The following is an 18,353-nucleotide window of genomic DNA, read 5'->3' on the forward strand; positions in this document are numbered from 1 at the left end:
TTGGGCCCGTCCTTCTTTAAAAGTTGAAATGTATTTTAATATGCGTAGTATATATTAATAATAAAGGCGAATTTATGTGGCATGATTCGCTGTCGACTTAAACTGATCCCGTGATAAAGCCCTACAAAATCAAATGTAGTAAAAGCGATCTTCTTGGCATTTTTTTTTATTATTTCTTTTAGGTATTTCTCGAAGTCAAAACAATAGCTCATCCATAGGTACATATTAGTATTACCTATAATTTCAAAATACCTATAGGCACTTTTTATTTCGTAAATTCCTACTGGAAAGCCCCGCGCTTTGGTGCTTACATCAAAACATTGTATTTTAGATATGTAAATTTTCATTTAAATTACTTCCTTAATATGTAGGTAGGTATCTGTTTCATCCTATTCTGCAAGGAAAGAGAAAATATAGTTTGAGCCATGTAAGTAAGTACCTACTATTTGTCATTGATCGCACAAATCAGTCAAGGAACAAAGCGATAGGTAGATAAACTTTTTGTTATTATGATCATTACCTATCTGTGATTAAGATACAACAGATGTTAAATTTTTAACATTTAGGTAAGTATTTTTACTTCTTTTCCACCTCAAAGCTTGTGCTTCACTCGTGTGTAATTAATTATAAAAAGGCTCTTTATGTAATAACTGACTAGGATTTTGTTCCAGCCCTCGCAGCATCGCACGCAAGACGCCGTTTTTATAGCGCGGAAAACTATCGCTGTTATCTTATTTTATACATACATATAATCACGTCTTTATCCCTTGCGGGGTAGACAGAGCCAGCAATCTTGAAAATGCTGATAGGCCACGTTCAGATGTTTGGCTTAATGATAAAATTGAGATTATTTTATTATGACGTCAAATGGGACAGCAATAGCTTTACGCGCGATAAAAGCGGCGTCGCGCACAGTATACTACGGGGGCACAACCTCATTCTTCTTATTTCGCTTATTTTCCTCTTTATACCCATGAAAAACCGGACTACAGAAAACTAATATTTTTCTTATTTTGTTCAAAATTCAGAATCCGAATGTCCTAGTATAGCGACTTTAGAAAATACTATAGAAGGAATGTTGAGTGACGTCACCCAGAAAGGCAAAGGATAGTGTTTTGCGGTCCCATGCAGAGTAGACAGAGCCAGCAGTCTTGAAAAACTGACATGCCAAGTTCAGCTGCTAGGCTTAATGATAGAATTTAGATTCAAATAGTATGTAGCGGGAGCGATGATTCGGCTCGACCGCCACCAAAGGGAAGATCTTCCGCCAGGCTAGGTGTTATGCCTGGGGAGCCGCGGATACAATTTTCAAAAATCCGTAATAAGAACTTGGAAACATAAAAGGTCATTAAAAATAATGACCAAACATTTTATTATTTAGACAACTGAATTATCGTCGCGATCATAATTAGCGTCCAGAAAAAGAAAATGCAACAATCAATAGTGAAATTGAAAGCACGGACAAAATTATTTGGCAAAAATTACGAGCTGCACGTCAAACACCCAGGCTGCATATAAAAACAACAGCCGATTTAAAAAGTGTGCTTGCTGAACTTATGTGCATACTATTGATAGGTAGCGAAATCATCAAAATTTTGTACCTAATTTTATTAAAATACCATTCATGTATGCGTTTATTTATTAAAATAATTGTCTGATAATTAAAAACATTTACTTATTACATATCTACTACAACGTTTTTAATTATTTGTGGTAATATATTTTTTTAAGCCGTGTGGTTCCCGGCACCATTACAAAAGAATAGGACCACTCCATCTCTTTCCCACGGATGTCGTAAGAGCCGACTAAGGGATAGACTTGGGATTCCTCTTTAATGTAAATCCCTGCCAATCTAAGGTCTGCCGCGCCGATGGATGCATGGCTAGGGGCGAGCCTAGTCTCGAGCGTGCCACTTCCGCCATGGGGTTGGGCGACCCCCAGGTAATGGCTAGCCTTACCCTGGCATGCGGGGCTCTGCTGGGGCGGACAAAATTTTTCCCTAGCGTCTCGTGGGAATCGCATTATGAACCTTAAAAAGCATATAAATGGCGGCGATGGTGTCCGCACCCCATCACGTCTCGTTCCCGGCGGGAGCGGTATGCGGTCTGCTGAAAGCCGCTTTGCGACGATGAATGTAAGAGGAGGAATGAAGGATAAGATTGAGGAAGTATGCCAGATGATGGATGAAAGACGTTTGGATGTGTTGTGCGTGAATGAAACGAAGCGGAAAGGATGCGACGCGACGCAGCACGGCCCTTACACGGCGTATTGGTCTGGAATTTCCAGTACCAGCCGAGGCTGTCAAGGGGTCGGTCTAATTCTTTCTGCACGAATGGCTGAGTGCGTGAATGAGTATGAGTGTGTCAGTCCTCGTCTTCTATGGATTAGGCTGAAAGTTGGAATCACTCGGATCTTCGTTCTAGGTGTTTATGCACCTTGGGATGTGGGTTCGAGGGGTACAACATCAGCAAAAAGCGAAAACGAGGAGTTCTGGAATAGTGTAAGAGAAGTATTGAAAGTTACCAAGCCAAATGAGAAGATTATTATGTTAGGTGATTTTAATGGATGGGTGGGTGTAAAGCGTGATGGATATGAAAAGGTGCTTGGTGCGTTTGGTGACGAAAAGGTGAATGATAATGGAAGAAGTGTATTAGAAATTTGTCTAGAGTGGGATCTTTTTGTGTCGAACTCAATGTTTCAACATAAAGAGATCCACACCTACACAAGAGTGGAAGGTATTTTAAAAAGTATGATAGACTTTGTGATTGTAGATGAAAGATTGAAGAACAAAGTGCTGGATACCCGTGCATATCGCGGTGCTGGCATTGACTCGGACCATTTACTGGTGATATCCCGGATAAGGGGTATCTTCAATCGCTGGCGGCACAGGGTAAGGGAGCAAACCAGCGCTTTGGAAAGAGTAAAAGTGGAAAATTTGCAAGATATGGATGTAGGTAAGAAGTATATTAATAGACTGAAGGATGAATTTGAAGATTTAGATGAAATGAGCGATATTGAAGATGGATGGAAGGAACTTAAAGAAAGAATTGTGAAAGTAGCTGTTGAAGTGTGTGGTGTAAGTAGAAGAAGGAAAGGAAAAAATCACAAAAATGCGTGGATGAGTAAAGATGTGCAAGAACTTGTGCGATTAAAGAAGAAAGCATGGCTGGATTTGTTAGCAGCAAAAGCTAACTTAAGAATGCAAGAGGTTATAGATGAAGATGTGAATGAAGCACGTAAGGAATATAAGAAAATGAAAGATTTGGTTAAGAAAGCTGTGATTAGAAAGAAAGAAGAGTATAAAGAGGATTTTGATAAAAGGCTATCAGAAGACTTTCAGTCAAATCTGAAAGTATTCTGGAAATCCGTAAGGTCAGCCCGAGGAAATACTATAACCAGAGAGCTGACTAGGATCAGATGCCAGGATGGTAGCGTTGTGAAAGGAGAAGAATGTGTACTAAAGATATGGAAGGACTATTTTGAAAGTTTATTTGAAAAAAAGGAAGGAAATAAGAAAGATTTCTGCTATAGCGAAGAAAAAGAGAATGAGATGGAAGGCGAAATTGAAATGTTCGAAATTGTGGAAGCACTTAAGAGTATGAAAGCGGGAAAGGCTGCTGGGTGTGATAGAGTGTCGGTCGAGATGCTTAAAGCAGGAAAAGGCGTAGTAGCTAGTCAGTTGTACTGCCTTTTCAATTTGTGTTGGAGAAGCGGCCGAGTACCAAAAGATTGGTGTAAGGCTGTTATCGTGCCACTTTACAAAGGAAAAGGGTCACAGCTGGACTGCAAAAATTATCGTGGTATAAGCCTGCTTAGCGTCGTCGGCAAATTGTATGCTAAGGTATTGATTAATAGAGTCAGGAATGAAACTGATGACAAAATATGGGATGCTCAAGCGGGATTTCGAAAGGGAATGGGATGTACTGATCAGGTCTTTTCCTTGCGGTGCATAGCCGAAAAGTTTTTGGCCAAGAGTCAAAAAGTCTATTGCACATTCGTAGATCTGGAAAAGGCCTATGACAGAGTTGAGAGGAATGAATTGTGGTCAGCACTTTCTATGCATGGGGTGAGCAGTCTCTTAATACGAGCACTGAAATCCTTATATGAGGATTCGAGTGCTTGTGTCAGGATAAACGGAGCGCACACTGAGTGGTTTAAGATTGAGAAAGGCGTTAGGCAAGGATGTGTTGCGTCACCGTGGCTGTTCAACCTATTTATGGATAGCTGTTTGACAGATTTGAAAGAGTCTAAAAGTGGATTAAGGATGAATGAGTTACTCGTCAAATGTCTGCTCTATGCCGACGATCAGGTTATACTGGCGTCATCAGCGGAGGAGTTACAGGAGATGGTAAACTGTATGCATGAAGCTTTAAAAGAGAAAGGAATGAAAGTGAACGTAAGTAAAACTAAAACACTGGTTTTTGAAATGGAGAAAGAAATGACAGCATGTAATATTTTGATTGGAGGAGAAAAAGTGGAGCAAGTGAAAGAGTTTGTATATCTAGGATCAAAGTTTACATCAGATGGCAAGTATGATAGTGATATTGAAAGGAGAGTGAACGCGGGGAACATGGTGAATGGAGCTTTGCATGCCTTTATGAGCAGTCAGAAACTATCCAAAAAGGCTCGACTGGCTGTGCACAGGGGCGTGTTGGTCCCGACATTAATGTATGGGAGTGAAAGTTGGGTATGGCAAAAGAAGCATGAAAGCAAAATAAATGCAGTGGAAATGAGAGCGTTAAGGAGTATGATGGGTGTGAAATTGAGTGACAGGATAAGGAACAGCGTGATAAGGGAATGTTGTGATGTGAAAGAAGATGTAGTTACAGGAATAGAAAAGGGTATGTTAAGATGGTTCGGTCATGTGGAGAGGATGAATGAAAGCAGGTTGACTAAGCAGATATACAAGGAGAGTGTGGAGGGAAAGGTCGGAGTGGGAAGACCTAGACGAACGTATCTTGATCAAATTAAGGACATCCTGGTAAAGGGTCAGGTCAAAAGTACCCGAAACCGCCGAGCTTGTATGAAGAGAGTTATGAATGTGGACGAAGCGAAAGAAGTATGCAGAGATCGTGGCAAGTGGAAAGAGGTAGTCTCTGCCTACCCCTCCGGGAAAGAGGCGTGATTTTATGTATGTATATTTTTTTATGACCTAGGTATATAGGTATTTACATATTATCGTCATAATAATTTTAGTTAACTGTTTCAAAATCACAAAAAAATTATTTCAATTTTATAAAAAATCACCAGGTTTTTTAGATATACATAGGGAATAGAACATGGAAATCCTTATGTGAAATAAAACAATAATACAAATATATAAATAAATATTACATATTAGATATAATATCAGCACTATAATTATCTGAGGTCAAAATATAAAAAAGTCAGCTGGCAGTCACATGTGTCAATGTCAATGAATTGTATGTTTAAAAAGTTTGTGCAAAATATTTTTGTGTAAGGCTGTAAGGTTAAGTTGGTTATTTTTTTACAGGTTGTGAATAGCTTGACTAAAGTCATTTGCCATATATTAACATAGTTTAGTTTATCATTAGAGATGGAGAATTACTATAAAGGGAAAAACGTGGAAGAGGAATTTCAGCGCAATAATATACCTATAAAAGATTTGCCCAACGACTTTTTGTGGATGCAAGTGTGTATCACTATTGTTTGTACTATTTAAATTTTGCAACGAAGTCTACGACCGAAATAGGTAGCAATGAGTTATAATCAAGACAAACTTTTGAATGTTTTCAGGTCAAAGGAGGCAGTAAAATGTCCAATCTATTGTCTCACGCTTCTGGTATTTTAGAAGATAAAGCTACTACTACTGTTGTGTGGACTGCAGCAGGAGTAGGTATTCCTAAAGCTATTTCATGTGCTGAAATATTGAAAAGACAATTTTCCATTGAACATCAAGTTACAAAACTTGCACATAAAAGGTTGGTTCCTATTAATAATATAATGTATTTATGTATGCAGTTCGATTTTGAGAAAGAATCGCTCATCCTTTCCATTGGGAATATAAATACAGAAAAAAAAAGCCAAAACAATTAGTACCAATAAATTGTAATGCAGGTTGGTATCAGCAGGCAGCATAACATTTGTGTTATATCTAGTCCTAATCTATGTTCACTTTGTTGATCCACCTGGGTGTTTTAAGGTTTTTACAGCATAAATTACTTATTTAAATAAATAGTTCAGTAATTGTATTTGTTTTGATAGATGTTATTATGCATGCAGAAAATCACATGGTGGGTTTTACATGTACTCTTCAGTATGTAGGTATTGCAAGTTACACACTTCCATGTTATTGCATTGAGATACATAAAAAAAGTTATACAATTTCCCTATTTTTTATATTTATGTACTTGCCTTCTAAACATATTAGGTATATATTTATTAATTATTATATTGCAGTGTTGAAGAGTATTGGGAACCAAAATTAGATGGTCTTGAAACAATCGTAGTGAACAGAAAAGTACCAGTTATTCATATTATGCTCTCAGTCAGTCCTTTAACTGATACAACACAATCAGGGTATGTATTTTTTGATCAACACAAATAAATTGTAGAAATTCAAAATGGATACATAATTGTATACATTCAATCAAGTCTTTATCCCTTGTACCCAAGTAAACATACATACATATAATCATGTATATGTATATACCTCACAGAGTGAGCCAACAGTCTTAAAGACTGATAGACCACATCACCAAAAACAGAATTAACTAAGTAAAGGTTATAATTTCCTGTATCTAGGGGCACTAGATACAGGATACCATTACTTATAGTTAGTGTTGAATTACACAAATACTTAATAACCCCTAATTACTTATAAAGTGAATACAGGCATTCACAATAAGTTAGAAATTTATTCTTTGTTAATGGAAAGATCAAGAGTTTCGAATATTAAAGAATAGATTCTTAACATCTGAATATTTTTCAGGTACCAAAGTTTAAATGGCAAAAAGTTCTGGCAAGAATCCAGCAGCAACCCCAAGCAAAACCAAACATATAAATCCAAAAAGCCATTTAAATATAAGAAGAACCAAACAAACTCTTAGAAATAATGTGTACTTGTGTATTGTTAAGTGTAAATAAATGTATTGAAATGCAATTTGTTATTAAAAAAATTTGTATCCATGGGGCCATGTGACAATGACGTAAATATCCTGTGGAAATCTGCCCATTCAGGCAATGGGATGTGTTACCACAATACAATATGGTAAAGTTCCCCTGCAAAGTTTTTGGTGGTTGAGACTTGCTTCATATGAACACCTGACATTCCTAATACAAGATCACGGTCCCAGGTACACCCTGGTCACTTTTTTATGGAAGTGAGGAAGATTAATGCCAGGAGAAACAATACCAAATTAATTCAGAAAAGTCTCAGTTGGGTTGAATGTTAACTAGGTAGGTGTAAGTAGTAATAGATTGATTGATACTGCCAAAAATTATTAATTATATTTCGAGAAGTTATTACTTATTATACATACAAACTTAGGTTACAAATATTTCTAAACCTAAAATTTAATGATTTATGAAGAAACTTATTATGTTACCTATGAAAAAATTGGAAATCATCTAGACAAGATCTTAGTCTGGTAAATATACAATAAATCATAAGTGTATTCAAAGTACACAATAAGCAGGCGACACCTTTGGATTAAAGATAAGAAAATGTTCCCAAATTTCAAATGAAAAGTTGTTTTTAGATCATCTTTCTTCCAAAGAATTACTCATTCACAACAACTTATTTAATGAATACCATGTCTCAATTTATTATAGTAGTATAACTACTGTAAAGAGATGTGCTGTTGTCGCAAATTGCCTGGACAAAATTGTGCCAAATTGTTTCTGATATAATTTGTAGATTTTTATGACACCTGGAGCAGACTGAGATGTGTCGGTATTTTAGGTGCATCTTATTTCAATGAATAATATTAACAATAAATAAGTTACTACAATTTTGATTATTGTAATATACATACTGTAAGAGTTTAAATAGCACACCTACTCACTACAAAACTACTTAAAATAAATGTCGCATCTGTACATATGTCAGATCATGATCAAAAGTCTGAACTTAAACATTTCCAATATTTATTATTAATATTTTATACAAGTGTAATTTTAATAAATGCCACAATATAAACATATGGAAATCGTAAAATAAATTACTTCTTTAACCCTCAGGCTTCTGATTCACCCACAGGTTGTGTCAGTGGAGTCTCGTCATCAAGTTTTGGTAAAATCAATATTTCCTTTGAAATAATGGAGTATTTTGTCACAAAGTATGTAAATCTTTTGCATAAATGAGTTTCCTTCTCAAAGGAATCAAAGATTGCTCGGTGATGGAAATATGCATGAGAGAATATCCTGTATACTCTTCTACATACAGAGCCCAACTTAGCAACAGAAGATTCCTTGATGCTTACTCTGAAAATTCAAATAAAATTAATTTTAAATTTACGTTATCTATAAAATGTGCATAGGAAGAAAAGACCATGGCTAAAACATGAGAAAATCAAATTCATTGTTTTAAACTGAATGCTCAGGCAATAATAAATAGAATACATACATATATTTAATAGCACAACTAATAATTTTCATACCTGCTTGGAAAATACTTGTTACTATTCAGTAAGCAAGCAGCACCATCAAGAGTGTGTCTGGTATAGTCAATAGCTGGACATTCCTTAGGAGTCTTATGAGCTGCACATAAGAAAATCCATTGTTCTGTAGCAGTCATTTGAGTGCAAGTCTCTGGTTTACATTCACTCTGTAGTCTAACTGCGAGCCCATTGAGTTCCATGCAAAATTGCCTAAAAAAGTTTAAAGGAATGATAAGTTTAATATATGTTTTAGTACAATAAGAACAATATTAACTTATTACCGTGGATGTTATATGAGGTGACTAAAGGACATACATACAGTCACGTCTATATCCCTTGCAGGGTAGACAGATCCAACAGTCTTGAAAAGAATGATAGGCCATGTTCAGCTGTTTGGCTTATTGATAGAATTGAGATTAAAATAGTGAAAGGTTGCTAGCCAATCACCTAAAAAAGAATCCCAAGTTTATAAGCCCATCCATTAGTTGCCTTATAAGACACCAATGGGAAAGAGATGGGAGTGGTCCTATTCTTTTTTGTATATAATGCCAAGAACCACATTGCAAAGGACAAAACACTGCTTTATCAGAATCAGACTGCCAGTGTATCAAAAATTATAAAAGTGACCTTTTAATTAAGTATTTATTATAAAATATAGTATCATTAAGTTAGTATCTCATAACACAATTCTGAACTTACTTCCAAGCTAACTCAATCAGTATATATTAATTTTTTTATTATTTCTCAAAAAAGACTACTTAAAGCATGCATATTTGAGTTGTCCTGACAAACCAAAATCTTGTAAGTATTCTAAAAACGTTCATATTAAGTGGTACTGACAATCAGAATATTGTATGGAACACTTTGAAATACAATCAATCCTATGCTATTGTCTTTTAAATGTACTTACAACTCTTTACTTTTAAACATACCGTAGATGTTCATATTTCCAAACACCCTCATCTTGAGCTTCAGGCATTTTCAAAATAGCTTCAAGATTAGATGGATCACGACGTATAGTTTGTTGGATGAATTGAGGTACAGCCAAAGTACTATCCATTTCTTCAAATGGTTCGTCAGGCCATCGGCAAAAGTCCTGTAAAATATGTGAGAGTAATCTCTAAAGCCCAGAGAGAAGTAATAAATTGGCAAACAGAAAATAATTAAAGTGAGCTAGAATTACCTTGGCTTTCGAACCAGGACGATTACGTCTTAATATTTGGACACTATCTGCCATTTCTATTGTTAAATGCCTAAATGTAAGTTTGAAATCATAAATTTAATAAGTAAGATTTCAATGTCTTTGATTGAAATTGAAAGAGTGCAACCGTAAGACACAAACAGCCATTTTGTTTTATTTGATTTGACTTCATTTGACACTATTGGCAGTGACAAAGATTTTTTCTTCATTGTGGCTAATGTGTTCATTCAAACGTCATTGGTTTACATCGAAAATTCATTAATGTATCTACTCCCTATCATTATTTTACTACTATTATAAAGGCGAAAGTTTGTATGGATGTATGGATGTTTGTTACTCTTTCACGCAAAAACTACTGAACCGATTACCATGAAATTTGGTATGTAGGTAGCTGAAGACCCAGAATAACACATAGGCTACTTTTTATCCCAGAGTTCCCGCGGGATTGATAGGGTTTCCATGCGGACGAAGTCGCGGGCGGCCTCTAGTTATTTTAATAAATTTCGTATCGATAGAGAATATCAATGTCGAGCATATGTCGAGTGACAAACTGACTGCCATTAATATCTGTGGTGACAACACTACTAGTGACAATGACGTGAAGATCAATGAATCTTTTGTTGATTGTTGTCAGAATTGTTAAATAAACAATTAAAGTTTTTTTACAAAACAAGATTTGTTTTGTGGACATTTGGACAAGACGAGTCATATTCATAAGACTGTTCTATTCCTAAATTTATATAGATATGGTAAAGTTCGTTCCTTGCACTGAGTCTCGTACATAAAATTATACCGTGTTATTATTGAATAACCATAAATTTAAACGATGTATCTGAAAACGTGGGGAATTATAATTGTTTGCATTATATTACAACAACACAGTTTAGCATTTAACGTGAACGATATTACAGAGAGCTCATTTGGCAAGTACACAGAAGGTGTGATAGCTGCATTCGGAGATTTCAACTCTGATGAACTGACAGATGCTTTCTTTATCATCAATGGTTCTAACGTTCAGGTTTTCTTAGCCCATGATAAAGAGCCCTTCTTGAGACCATCTTTATATGCTTGTAATTTCAGCAATATTCTTTTAACAAGCATAGTGCCAGGAGATTTTGATGGTGATGCTTATATGGATATTCTGATAACTACTCAAATAAAAAATGAAACATCCACTTTACATGAAATAAGAATTTTGTGGGGTGGTATGCCCAGTCTAAACTGTACAGATGCATTACTTATTAAAGCAATATCAATTGGACACCCCTTAGTTTTGGATTACAATCGTGATATGACACTAGATTTGTTTGGTATCAACACAAGAAATGAACGTGTTTTCTGGATATTTAATCAGTCTAGAACAACTCCAATAGAAATTTCTATGGGACCTGAAATATTTAAAGAAATAAAACTACCACATTCTCATTCATTCTTGGATGTGAATGATGATGATGCTGCTGATTTATTAGTGACCACAACCCTAGATATAGAAGTATGGCTAAGTGAAGATTCTAAAGGGTTTCAGTACAACTACAGTATTGAGTTGCTGGTGGGTCATCCAGTTATATATGGTCAAGCACTTTTTATGGATGTTGCTTTATCGGGAGAGTTCTTTTTGGTAATACCTGTGTGCTATGATATTGAATGTGTAAACAGCACTATTTTTATCTATGATAATAAGCAATGGCATGATTTACAAGTGGACTTTAATGACGGGAAAGGAACATTGTGGAGATTCACACCGCCACGGGATGAAATTTATTTAGACACTATAACAATGCGCAGTGGAGATTACAACATGGACGGATATCCTGATATATTGATGACTCTCTGCCCTGTCAATAGCAATGAAACTAGAGCTTTCCTTTTTCACAATGTAGCATGCAACATGCCAGGATGTAAATTTCACAGGACTTACCAGGTTCTGTGGGACAATTTTGATTCTTTTGGGAAAAATGTCATAATGGCTACATTTTATGACTTTTACATGGATGGTGTCCTTGACATAATTTATGTTAAAAAGAATGACTCAGACGGCACATACACCATGCATGCTTTTAGAAATGAACTAGAGTATGACACAAATTTTATTAAAGTTATTGTAGTGACTGGATTAACCAATGAGAAGATACCAGTTATTAATGGAACCTTATATAACAGGAAAGTCACGTTTGGTAAGTGTAAACATAACTCTTAATATATACTAATTACAGGACCTTCATAAAAACAATGATTCAGTCATGAATCGAGTTTAATTGCTTGGTAGGTAAAATTGAAGTATGCAAGATTGCTTGCACCTTGATTAATTGATTTGAAAAAATATTCTTTTACTTGTTATATAAATTCAATATCATTTCAGGCACTAATTTACCAGGCCCTAAGATTGGCTACAACACTTGGTCTCAGGAGGGCACTTACAGGACAGGTGTTTGTGCACAGTTGCCTCAGTCGGCATATTTTGCTCTACAACTGCCATACTCTATATTTGGGCTTGATCGGACTCCAAATTTTGTTGATACTTTATCCATTGGACTGTCTGGTTACTCCAAAAGCTGGACTCAGATTATTCCCAATTCTCAAATAGTAGTTATACCTTCCCCACCTTATGACCCTTCTCAATGGAAGGCTCGATTATTTGTTACACCCAGCAAAGTTATTCTTAAAAGCGTTTTTGTCCTCACTGCCATCATTATTGTAATAACAGGGCTTGTACTGTATTTACATTGGAAAGAAAGAAATGATAGGCAAGATGTGATAGAGATTGATGAAAAGACTTATGTTAAAATATAAAATAGTTCATATTAGAATCAAACTCCACTAATATTCAAAACTATCTTCTTTTACAATACAATAAAAACACCTTTTCTTCTTTAGAACTACAATAAAATTCTCTTATAAAAAAATTTGATCCATAGTTTTGTAAAAAATATTTGGATACTGGTTAGTTATTGACACAAATAAAATTATATTTTTTTGGATCGGCAGTTATGCGCGCGTCTTTCTGCTAGTAAAAAAATTGCAGAAGAACTAAACATGAACCTTTTTTATTTATGATCAATTTATCATTATTTTTCTTCAAATTTTTTTTATCACTGTACTGATGGTACTAATAGTTTTTAAGCTTATAATATTAAGATGCTAATGCTGATATAATTAAGTGTTAGTAGGTATATATGTAACAGAAGAGAGGAATCCATTTTATTCTGTGATATAATTGTAGCTATTTTTAGTTGTAAACAAAAACAAAGACGCAGTTATATACCTGATACTTACAGACTCAATAATATACTGCTAGGGGTGCAATCTCTTTAGTTCCATTGTTAATATATAGGCGTAGAGCAAAAGTGTCACCGCGCGGGTACGTGTTGATTTTTATGTGAAAACCAGAGTACTGCTCTTTCCCAGGGGGTAGGCAGACTACATCCTTCCCAGGGCCCTTCATTAGCTTCATCCATAGTCATCAAATAAATGGAACATCCCTCTATCGACCCGACCGACACATGCTCTCAATATGTTTTGTATCAAAAGAAATTTAAACTGGCATTATAAAACAGAAGGCTCGCTAGCCACCTTAGAAAATTCATCTAGATGTATAACAAAAAGTTTGTCAAATATTCTATTCAAAATAAATTATTTTTATTAGATTATTTGTATTAATGATAGTCCCAATAAAACTTCATAATATATTGGCCAATACATATATTATTAGGTATCTTATATATCAAGTGAAAATGTTTGCTGACATTAACAAACTTAACGTTTAGACTTATGTTTATGTTTTTTATCCTTTTTCTTTTCCAGTTTCTCAAGTTTCCTGAAAACAAAAGAGAACATGTTAGAACTGATTTATTTATCTTTTTTTTACCGATTGAAACCTGTAATGGTTAATTTTCCATACACTAGTTTTGTTCCAAACTAGCGACCGGCTCTGCACGTTTATAGGTATAAAAATAGTGTCAAAATATCACTTAAAAGGCGGGTATGTTCGCAACAGACTTTATTCAATAAAAAGGAAGGAAGTACAATTTTGACATTGCGTTTTGATACACACTCTATCACCCCCACTTATCAAAACAAACCAAATTACAGTACTACCACTTTCATAAGTTACACCGGTATACCTGCGCAGAAATCAATTTTTGTCATGGCGCGAAAATATCTGTGCCAATCATAGTACGCCATTTGAACGCCGGATGACAACCGTTCGCTATTGGCTAATTGCGTACGCGCCATGTCTGGAGTTCGAAGGAGCGCCACGCCGTCGCGGCATCGCGGTAGTCGGTATTTGTCTGGTACAACTTATAATGAGCGAGATACACGACTCCTGTTGTTTTGGGATTTAAAATCCTATGTAGTAGCAATAAGTTCGTTTTTCCACTAATGTTTTCATTCGGCCAGATATGGCGGTCGGTTGTACTATTCTGCGCCGTCGAACAATGCCGATGTAACTTATAAAAGTGGTAGACCTGTACTTACATGTCTAAAGAAAAGGATACCTACATTACAAGGATATTATTCCAAGCAAGTATCCATCCTCCTTTGTGCCACATTGACAAAATGCACGCGTCCGATTGTTTTTTGTTTTTTTTTCGATTTTCGCATTAAAGGCAAATTTTATTCAAAAACAGCTCCTAATTTTTATTTTAAAAATCCCAAAAATAATAAGCGACACTTCAAGACATGCGTATCAAAACGCAATGTCAAAATTGTACTTCCTTCCTTTATAATTTATTGAATAAAGTCTGTTGCGAACATACCCGCCTTTTAAGTATAAACCGGGGTACAGTTGTGGGTGGTTTCCACGACTTCGTGTGTCGAAAACAGCAACTCAATAAAATAAAAATTGAGTTTCTGTTTACCGCACTAACCCCTGTATTAATAGACAATTTCAGAAAGTATTCCATACATAACGTGACCATTTTTTTTTGCGTCAGAGCGCGACCCTAACGGAATTTTGTATAGATGTAAATAAAAAGATATAAGTACCATTAATATACTTAATGTTATTTATAAATAATTATCTATACATATAATAAATCAGTAAAAATATTTTGTCTGTACATTTAGTATTTTTGACTGACTGTTCTCGTCTGCGAGATTTGAGTGCAATGTTGATATAAAATAAGTATAAAAATTTGTTTTGTTTGAAAAAGCGGGACATTTTTGCTCTCGCTGGGGACAGCGGGACAGACAGCCTGAAAGCGGGACAATCCCGCCGAAAGCGGGACGTATGGTCACCTTATCAATACACCACATTTTAAGTTAAACCAAGAAAACCACATTCAGATCGGAGCAATACTTTTCGCGTGATGCAAGTACCAACATACAGACAGTTATAGGGTATAAACATAGATATTTAAGCAATATCTTTCAAGTACATAGGTACATTGGTCTGTTACAATTTTACTATTTGTATGGACATAGACTAGAAATATCAGGCAGGCAAGCATGCAGTTTTACTTATGTAATTTCAATATAGTATGGCAGAGGTTGATTGACAAGTTATTTGCTAACCATATACATACATACATAAAATCATGCCTCTATCCCGGAGGGGTAGGCAGAGACTACCTCTTTCCACTTGCCACAATCTCTGCATATTTCCTTCGCTTTATCCGCATTCATAACTCTCTTCATGCAAGCTCGGCGGTTTCGGGTACTTTACGCTAACCATATATTATCCAAATTTGTACTAAAATGGTTTAAGGTTACACCACTCACTTCAAAAGCTTTTTCTTCTGTTTCTTAGATAATTGGCTAATAAGATCCATTTCAGTCAAGCTTGTTGTGTCATTGTCTTCAATCTTTGTGGCAGCTAGTGGCATTGCACCTGGCTTCATAACTAGCCCAGAGTCCCGCATATGCTGCATCAGTGTGGGCACATCTGGTTTTTCTTCCTCTTCTTCAGGTGCTGAAGTGGACGCTTGCAAGGCACGAGCCTCACTCATTGACAGTGAATACATAGAGCATTCTTTGTCTGCAAAATAATATTATAATTGAACTATTTAATAAAACCCGGGCAAGTGCGAGTCACGAAGGGTTCTGTACCATCATCATGTTTTCTTAGTTTTTTTTTCATGTTCTACCTGTTAATTGAAATTGACCAAAAAATTGCTTATTCATATGAAATTAAATTAAAGAAATATGAGTTTTCATAACAAAGTCATCTAGCGCAAATCAGAATAGAACTACAGTGTGGTCAATATATGCCATGTTGCATGTCCACTTCTAATAAGTTTATAGAAATTAATTAGATGGTGCTGTCGACATACAAAATACGTTTGTTGTATGGGCTCCCCTTAAATAATTACTTTATTGTTATTTTATTTATTTGAAGGTTAATATTCACAAAAAAACTTTAGATTAGTTGAGTTGATGGAAGACATTGTGAGGAAATACATAATATCAGGCAACTGTATGTGCTACCATGATACAATATGGGTAAGTTTCTACAGCAAAGGTTGCAGGGTCAAGTGAGAGAACTAAGCCAACGCGAGGAGAAGAAATTATTTTTTTGTATTGGTAGTTTTCTTTGAGCCCCTTCCCCTAGTAAACACTGGGAAATATGGTTATTTTTCCTCCTCAAAGAACTAAAAAAATTTTTTATAAGACTAAAACAAGAAATGTTTGTTTTACCTGTGTTTATATGTCCCCATTTGTGACACTTGATACATCTTACATTCCTGACCAATATACCAAATGGCTGGTCTCGAATTTCATTATCACCCTTGCAGTAGCTCTCTCTGGGCGCATTGTATTTACGTTGCCACTCAAATTTGTACTCTGGTTCATTATCCTCACGTTCACGTTCTTTTTTTACTCCTGGTGGAGGTTCGTACATAAAGTTCAAGCTCAATTTATCTTTGCTATCCTTGCTCAGCAATGCTCTGTAATAATTATTATGGTTTTCATTATATTAATAAGAAATTCTGCAATAGTTAGTAATTCATAAGCATGCACCTTTTAGGTTAAGGACTCTTAGACAATTATATTAAAAAGCAGGAGAAATGCACGATTAGAGGAGGCCTATGACAAGTAATAAACACATATTAGAAAAATATATACAATACACAAATTAAAGAGTAAAGTTTTATGTATGTTCATAATACAATAATTTCAGGGTCTATCAATAAAATATTAATAAAGTTCATGGGATATCAAACTAGGTTGCGTAGCATGAGTCATTCACTATTTTGTAAAAGTTTAAGTATTCACAAGGTTTGCATCAAACAACTAATTTTATTTTAACATACTTGTTTTCATGAAGTTCTTGTTCTTTTTCATATTGTACACGTAATTCTTCTTGTTTCTTCTTATATGCTTCAGTTTTCTGTTCAGCCATCCATACCTGAATGGAAATGCAGTAATAATATTTATACACTACCTACTGTAGTAGTAATGACTATACAGTTAAAAATTTGTCATGTGGTACCTGGCACCAATACAAAAAAGAATAGGACCACTCCATCTCTTTCCCATAGATGTCGTAAAAGGCGACTAAGGGATAGGCTTACAAACTTGGGATTCTTAGTAAGGCGATGGGCTAGCAACCTGACACTATTTGAATCTCAATTCTATCATGAAGCCAAATAGCTGAACGTGGCCATTCAGTCTTTTCATGCCTGTTAGCTCTGTCTACCCCGCAAGGGATATAGACGTGACCATATGTATGTATGTATGTACAACAATTAGCTGTACATTCGTTTCTATTGGTATATTTCTACAATTTACCTTTACCACAGTTATGGTTAAAATTTTCATAATCGACCAAAATACGACCAACCTAGTTTGGATCCACCAAGGGTGAATGCTAAAGGTTATGTTGTGCATATAGTAAATGATTATTTGGTGGGTTGAAATATGCAGACCAAACAAACAAATATCAACGTTAAGAATGGCGATGGGTCATTGGACCCCTCGCCATTCTTATCATTATACATTGATATAAATATGTACCTAATAGGTAATAGATAAAAAAGAGTACATACCCTTTTCAAGTTATCTCTGGAGGCAGGATGAAAGAATTTTTTACACATATAATTGTTGAAGCCCTTCCCCATGGTTATTTAGTTTGTTAGTTATTTAAATTTACTGAAAAATAGCACGATTGTAGATGGTGAGTGACAGACTGTAAACAGACGTAAAGAAAGCTTAAAACAACTTTCTGTATATTATAATTTTATTAGACTGTCTGTTGGCTTAGACTGAACCACAGATAATAAATATATAATGTCTAAAGACCTCTGAAGAACTATCATAAGGAATTGCCGTAATTGTTTAACTTGACTCAGAAATAACAATGATATATGTGTCTCTTTTTCACAACAGTGGTTTAACGGGAGACAAAACATTTACTTTCTTTTGTCAGCGCCCTCTTCATTGGCTTCGATGTACTAACATTATCGAAAATAAACTATAAGATGAAGTGTTCTATAGCATATTGTAGCCTATGCCAAAGCAAAAATAGGCCGAATCTAACCTTTCACCGGTAAGTGGTTAATATTTGGTTAATTTATTATCTATCATAAAGT

General features: G+C 35.3%; 4 protein-coding genes across 4 annotated transcripts; 2 read left to right on the forward strand and 2 right to left on the reverse strand.

Annotated features, from left to right (window-relative positions):
- The first annotated feature begins 5,417 nt into the window (after positions 1 to 5,417).
- Positions 5,418 to 8,165, forward strand: LOC106131798 (ribonuclease P protein subunit p25-like protein). The gene is made up of 4 exons (XM_013331005.2): positions 5,418 to 5,653; positions 5,758 to 5,942; positions 6,421 to 6,540; positions 6,953 to 8,165. Exons 1-4 carry the CDS (start codon positions 5,558 to 5,560, stop codon positions 7,068 to 7,070), a joined length of 519 nt encoding a protein of 172 aa, XP_013186459.1. The 5' UTR covers positions 5,418 to 5,557; the 3' UTR covers positions 7,071 to 8,165.
- On the reverse strand, positions 8,093 to 9,986 carry LOC106131797 (MOB kinase activator-like 4). Its single transcript, XM_013331004.2, has 4 exons — positions 9,805 to 9,986; positions 9,554 to 9,717; positions 8,622 to 8,831; positions 8,093 to 8,445 (listed from the first exon to the last, which is right to left on the reverse strand). The coding sequence occupies exons 1-4, from the start codon at positions 9,856 to 9,858 to the stop codon at positions 8,199 to 8,201; spliced, it is 675 nt and encodes a 224-aa protein (XP_013186458.1). The 5' UTR covers positions 9,859 to 9,986; the 3' UTR covers positions 8,093 to 8,198.
- Positions 9,987 to 10,434: 448 nt separating this feature from the next.
- Positions 10,435 to 13,466, forward strand: LOC106131884 (T-cell immunomodulatory protein). Its single transcript, XM_060954871.1, has 2 exons — positions 10,435 to 11,996; positions 12,182 to 13,466. Exons 1-2 carry the CDS (start codon positions 10,649 to 10,651, stop codon positions 12,610 to 12,612), a joined length of 1,779 nt encoding a protein of 592 aa, XP_060810854.1. The 5' UTR covers positions 10,435 to 10,648; the 3' UTR covers positions 12,613 to 13,466.
- A 40-nt stretch (positions 13,467 to 13,506) lies between these two features.
- Positions 13,507 to 18,044, reverse strand: LOC106131885 (corepressor interacting with RBPJ 1). The gene is made up of 5 exons (XM_013331147.2): positions 17,811 to 18,044; positions 17,076 to 17,170; positions 16,459 to 16,709; positions 15,544 to 15,799; positions 13,507 to 13,636 (listed from the first exon to the last, which is right to left on the reverse strand). Exons 1-5 carry the CDS (start codon positions 17,880 to 17,882, stop codon positions 13,576 to 13,578), a joined length of 735 nt encoding a protein of 244 aa, XP_013186601.1. The 5' UTR covers positions 17,883 to 18,044; the 3' UTR covers positions 13,507 to 13,575.
- Positions 18,045 to 18,353: the final 309 nt, after the last annotated feature.

This window comes from Amyelois transitella, chromosome 5 (genome assembly GCF_032362555.1).
Source record: "Amyelois transitella isolate CPQ chromosome 5, ilAmyTran1.1, whole genome shotgun sequence".
Taxonomy (NCBI): Eukaryota; Metazoa; Arthropoda; class Insecta; order Lepidoptera; family Pyralidae; genus Amyelois; species Amyelois transitella.

Bases quoted from the DNA above. Each gene is read 5' to 3' on its own strand.
- LOC106131798 (XM_013331005.2), top strand. From the start codon at position 5,558: ATGGAGAATTACTATAAAGGGAAAAACGTGGAAGAGGAATTTCAGCGC. The intron at 5,943-6,420 runs GTTGGTTCCTAT...ATTATATTGCAG, and splicing joins ACAAAACTTGCACATAAAAG to TGTTGAAGAGTATTGGGAAC. The intron at 6,541-6,952 runs GTATGTATTTTT...AATATTTTTCAG, and splicing joins ACTGATACAACACAATCAGG to GTACCAAAGTTTAAATGGCA.
- LOC106131797 (XM_013331004.2), bottom strand. From the start codon at position 9,858: ATGGCAGATAGTGTCCAAATATTAAGACGTAATCGTCCTGGTTCGAAA. The intron at 9,718-9,804 runs GTAATTCTAGCT...CATATTTTACAG, and splicing joins GTCCTGGTTCGAAAGCCAAG to GACTTTTGCCGATGGCCTGA. The intron at 8,446-8,621 runs GTATGAAAATTA...TTGAATTTTCAG, and splicing joins AACAAGTATTTTCCAAGCAG to AGTAAGCATCAAGGAATCTT.
- LOC106131884 (XM_060954871.1), top strand. From the start codon at position 10,649: ATGTATCTGAAAACGTGGGGAATTATAATTGTTTGCATTATATTACAA. The intron at 11,997-12,181 runs GTAAGTGTAAAC...ATATCATTTCAG, and splicing joins TAACAGGAAAGTCACGTTTG to GCACTAATTTACCAGGCCCT.
- LOC106131885 (XM_013331147.2), bottom strand. From the start codon at position 17,882: ATGGGGAAGGGCTTCAACAATTATATGTGTAAAAAATTCTTTCATCCT. The intron at 17,171-17,810 runs GTATGTACTCTT...ATTTCCATTCAG, and splicing joins CCAGAGATAACTTGAAAAGG to GTATGGATGGCTGAACAGAA. The intron at 15,800-16,458 runs GTAAAACAAACA...ATTATTTTGCAG, and splicing joins ATGGGGACATATAAACACAG to ACAAAGAATGCTCTATGTAT.